This window comes from Cyprinodon tularosa, unplaced genomic scaffold (genome assembly GCF_016077235.1).
Source record: "Cyprinodon tularosa strain WSP-4 unplaced genomic scaffold, ASM1607723v1 ctg204, whole genome shotgun sequence".
Lineage (NCBI taxonomy): Eukaryota > Metazoa > Chordata > Actinopteri > Cyprinodontiformes > Cyprinodontidae > Cyprinodon > Cyprinodon tularosa.
The window spans coordinates 923,258-928,106 of NW_024038751.1; the positions used below are offsets into that span (position 1 = coordinate 923,258).

At 38.0% G+C, this 4,849-nt stretch overlaps 1 protein-coding gene across 1 annotated transcript; it reads right to left on the reverse strand.

Annotated features, from left to right (window-relative positions):
* Positions 1-753: 753 nt before the first annotated feature.
* Positions 754-4,094, reverse strand: LOC119783403 (alpha-2 adrenergic receptor-like). Its single transcript, XM_038284907.1, has one exon. The coding sequence runs from the start codon at positions 3,810-3,812 to the stop codon at positions 2,490-2,492; it is 1,323 nt and encodes a 440-aa protein (XP_038140835.1). The 5' UTR covers positions 3,813-4,094; the 3' UTR covers positions 754-2,489.
* Between the last annotated feature and the right edge of the window lie 755 nt (positions 4,095-4,849).

Consider the following 4,849-nt stretch of genomic DNA (forward strand, 5'->3'; position numbering starts at 1 on the left):
AGATAAAGAAAAACTTAGTAATAATAGCAATAAAAACAGATTAGGATGTTGCATTTAATTTGAAATAAAGTTTCCTCACGATTGTGATTATAGAGGAAAGATTTTTCATTGTTTTATTTGATAAATTATTCTATTTTGGGGTATTACCTAAAGAATCACAGAGGAGGAAAAAGTATCCAGTTTTAAACCGAAGTTTTTACTTTTATACTACTTAAAATATAAAAGAAAAAGTAATGCAGGAAAAAAATCTTAAGGTTTTTTTTTAACACTATTAAAGGAACATTTCATTTTCTTAGCTTTATCAGTAATGGCAACAGTGTCAAATTTAACTTTGCAGCATCTTGAAAAACTATTTATTTTATTATGTGGTTTAAAACAAGTTGGTGCAGTACTAGGGCTGCACTGACAATTATTATGCAAACTGATAATCTGTCAATTATTTTTTTATTAATCAATTAAAAATCAGACGGCAAAAGGCTCCTTAAAGAAGACTTTTTGTGAAATTAAACCAGGTAGAACTAAAACTTTTCCACTTGAAGAGTTCTTGATAGAGCATACTGACAGACAAGAAAGATTTTTATGTTAAGTGCAAAATGTTTACATATTTTATTTTTACAATTTTGGTATAATTACTGCTCTAAGTGGGTCGCTCTATCAGCTAAAGGCACGTTTTAAAGTCTCTACACTCCAGTTAACAATGAATCGATTACTAAATTAGTTGACGATTATTTCAATAATCAATTAATCCCGAGATAAATTGTTTCAGCCCCATGCAGTACCAAGTTCAACCACAAAGAATTTAATTGTATGGATTGAAATAATTATTTCGATATATATTTTTTCTAACTACCAACAAGCAATGAGGAATATAAGCTTAAATAAAACAAAACTAATGCCTTTATTTTTTTAAATTGAAGGAGTAGTTACTCCAATATAGTATAGATAGACACATTTTCTACTTAAGTAAGATAACAAAGTATTTGTACTTTGTTACTCTGATGATATTGCAACAAATCATGTTAAATAATTTTTCCCTTGATAATTGTTCTTAACTTCACTGAAACTTGTTATTGGACACAAGGTTAACTGCCAGCCTACTACCTGCAGTAGACAGCTCTTGAGTGTACTTCATTTAGTTCAATTTCCCATTATCTGGAGCTTGCATAAATATTGTTTTATGAACCTTTAACCCACTTTGTCTCTGTGTGTTTGGTTTTATACTTAAAACAAGTCTTATTGTCTTTGGCTGTGGAGGATGAAGGTGGTGTGACATAAATGATAGTAAATTATTTGCTTCTGTGACATTCAAAACATGTAAAGTACAAGCATGGGATATTAAAGTACTGCAGTGTAACAATCAGAAAAGCCTTTAGTTTTATATCCATTTTCTACATGTAAATCATTATTTGCTTTAGCGTAAATAAACATAACACAGCACCCACATAAACTGCGTTGACATTTTTTAGATTGGATATGTTTTAAGAAGATATAAGCCCGCTTAGAAGATCACAGCTTCTGCAACCAGTTTGTCTGGATTCACACTAACAAAAGAACTGAAAGGGAGTTTTCCACCGCAGGTAAGATATTGACAGCTAAGAACATACTGACAGAACCACACAAATGTAAACCAGTCTTTTCAACTCCAGTTTTTCCTCAAATAATTTATATTTAATAAAAACTAGAAATTATATTATCTTATAATTACATTATATTTGTTGTGATTTTTGTTTAACATTTATCTGAGCCATTATGTGTTCAGTATAGCTTAATTGATAAGGTTCAGCATTTCTTTGCACAAAATACATCCTTTACTGTACAAAAAGTGATATAAACGGATATATAAACTTCATACTTTACACCTAAAGTTTTACACCTGTGAAGCTAGCTTTTTGTGACATTTTCAAAAGATAGACCAAACGGGTTGTCATACGGCAATATGTGATCTTAATAGGTGCCTCCAAAGGAATCTGGGATTGTTTGCAAGCAAAATCTGACACAGTAGAACCTGCTTTTTTTGCAATATATTTAACTACAAGAGTAACAGCTATTTATGAGATGTAAAAACCAAAATGTCTAGCTGTTATTTATTTGATGATCTCATTGTGCGATCCTTCACTACAGGTTTAAATAAATTTTGGTATAATTTAACAGGACAGCAACACCAAGAAAAATTGTAAACTGCATAAGAAAGTGTTTGTTCTGTTATCTTTTAGCTGCCAAATAATGGGATATTTCATGTTTTATTTTTATGTTGTTTGTTTGATTTTTACAGAAAATATCCCTTAACGTCATTATAGCTCAGACATAAAGGACAGCCTCACTCAATAATCAGATCAGGAAGGTCTGTAAAAAGCCTAGGGATGAAAATATACACGATGTTGCCCCAGCAGCTGGTTAAGGGTGTGCACTTTCATGACAGAAACAACAGGACAATGGAATTAATAATGAAACAAATGGTGAAAACAATTCATTAAATCTTCCTTTTAGGCCTAGGAGGATTTCTTCCACGACTTGCAGAGGATCCTCTGGAAGGCACGCCTAAAGTCCCTGTTAAAGATGGTGTAAATGGCTGGGTTAAGGGAGCTGTTGCAGTAACCAATCCAGAAGAAGAACTTAAAAAGCGGATCAGGAATCTTGCATGAGTCTCCACAAACCCCATACAGGCTGTAGCTGAAGAAAAAGGGGAACCAGCACACTACGAAAACCCCCATAACCACAGCCAGGACGAACGTAAACCTCTTTTCTCGTGCCTGGGAGACCTTTTTCCTTGCAAATGAGCTCCGACGACATTTCCTCCTGGAGGCAAAGAGGTCCATTGACTTGTTGCTGACCCCGGAGATGCGGATAGGGAGAGAGCTTTTCTTCTGGATGTCCATGGGGACTCTTTGGGAGTCCCTCCTCTGGGGTTTGTGGCCTTTGCCCTCTGAGGAGGAGCTTTCCTCCAAATCACCCTCCTCAGTCAGTGGACCCATGGTGACTGTGTGTTGGCTGGGTGTAGGAGGACACTGACAGTGGCCGTTCTCCCTCTCCTCGTGGAAAGGTGAAGACTGCTTGCTAAGTCCATTCTCAGTTTGTGTGACCCCATCTGGTTTGGGCTTCTTTCCCGATAGGCTTCTGGTTCTGGTTTTAGCTACCTGGTATATTCTAATATACACTAGGATCATAATTAAGCAGGGCGCAAAAAAAGAAGCCGTGCTGGAGGAGAGGATGTACCAGGTGTCATCATTCAGCTCACACTGGGGTTGTGAGCTGGCGTCCTTGTTGCTGTCAATAGACATGAGCGGAGGGGAGGAGATGAAGGCTGAGATCAGCCACACAATCAGAATGATGCACTTGATGCGCTTCGGAGTGCGCTTTAGATTGTACTCCACAGCCTGCGTAACGGACCAGTACCGGTCCAGGCTGATTGCGCACAGGTGCACGATCGATGATGTGCAGAACAACACGTCCAAAGCTAGATAGATGCCGCACCAAACTTTCCCGAAATACCAGTAGCCCATGAGTTCATTGGCAAGAGAGAAGGGCATCACCAAAGTGGCGACCAGGATGTCCGCGGTGGCCAAGGACACCAGGAACAGGTTCTGGGGGGCTTTTAGCGCCCTGCTCGTTAACACGGCGATGACCACAAGAATATTCCCAACTACGGTGAAAAGAATCAGGAAACTTACGAGAGCAGCGATGCTGGCAATTGCGGCTAGAGAATATCCGCTGTCCAGGCTCCAGGAGGAATTCAGATGGACCACCGTGAAGGCGTCCATTCCGCTGGCGTTAAGGGACTCCATGCTGGCGGGATTCTGGGATAAATTCACCATCCAGCTCCACTGATAACACAGGAGTCCATCAATAACGCTCTCCTTCAGCTAAAACCTGCTGGAGATAATAAGAAAAAAAAAGAAAGAAAAAAATGGATAGGCGCGCATGAATAGATCCAGTCAGGGTGCAAGGTGCAGGCTGGTGATCCGCCTCATTTGAAGATAAGAGACGTACAAAAAATATATTTTTGATGCATTTTTGAAATATTTGTGTCATGATTTCTGCTTGTGAGAAGCAGAGTAGCGTCCAGCCGCATCTCTGACTCCTGCAGCGCGCTGCGCTCTCGCTCCTAATAATGCCCCATGTGTTCTCATAAGAAACTCATCAGCTGCTGCCCCTCCCTCTGCACCGAGCATTAATTGCACATATAGGTATGTCATGAAATAAATAAGAAATATCATTAAATTGCACATATTCACTTTAAAAACGCCCCAAAGTTTTTATTTGGGATTTTACAAAAAAAAGAAAAAAAGCATATTTTGAAATATTAGCACATTTTCTTTATAAAGCAAGTTCCCACTTTTTCTTATAATAAGCATAACCAATCATGGGTGTTGCAGCAGCTCTAGATCTAGATCACAGTTTTTATTGCAAAGTCAGCTGAAGATTCAGAGAAATTTACTCAGGAGGAGGAAATAGTTCCAGAGCTTCCTGTGCGCCAGCTGTTTTAGGGACACTATTAGGGATCAGATGAAGGGAGATCATCGAACTGAGGCAGGCTGCTAGAACCTCTAGGTGTAGGATGAAAGATCAGCCGCTTGTTTTTGTAAATGCAGTAGTGTACTACTTAGAGAATGTGCAGCATCTGGTTTATAGCAGATCAGACCAACGATCACAGCTTTCATCATCTTGTAGCCTCCCTGTCAAGTCATCCAACCGAGTATGAATTATTTATTTAATCGCTTATTTATGTATTCCTTTTCATTTCTTTATCATCTTTATCAATTTATTTACTCTATTATATTTATACTTCTATACCTTTAAAATTTGTTCATATGATTTATTATTGATGCTATTTTGTACGCTACATGTTTTT

Excerpts from the sequence above, each read along its gene's own strand:
- LOC119783403 (XM_038284907.1), bottom strand. The coding sequence starts at position 3,812 with ATGGTGAATTTATCCCAGAATCCCGCCAGCATGGAGTCCCTTAACGCC.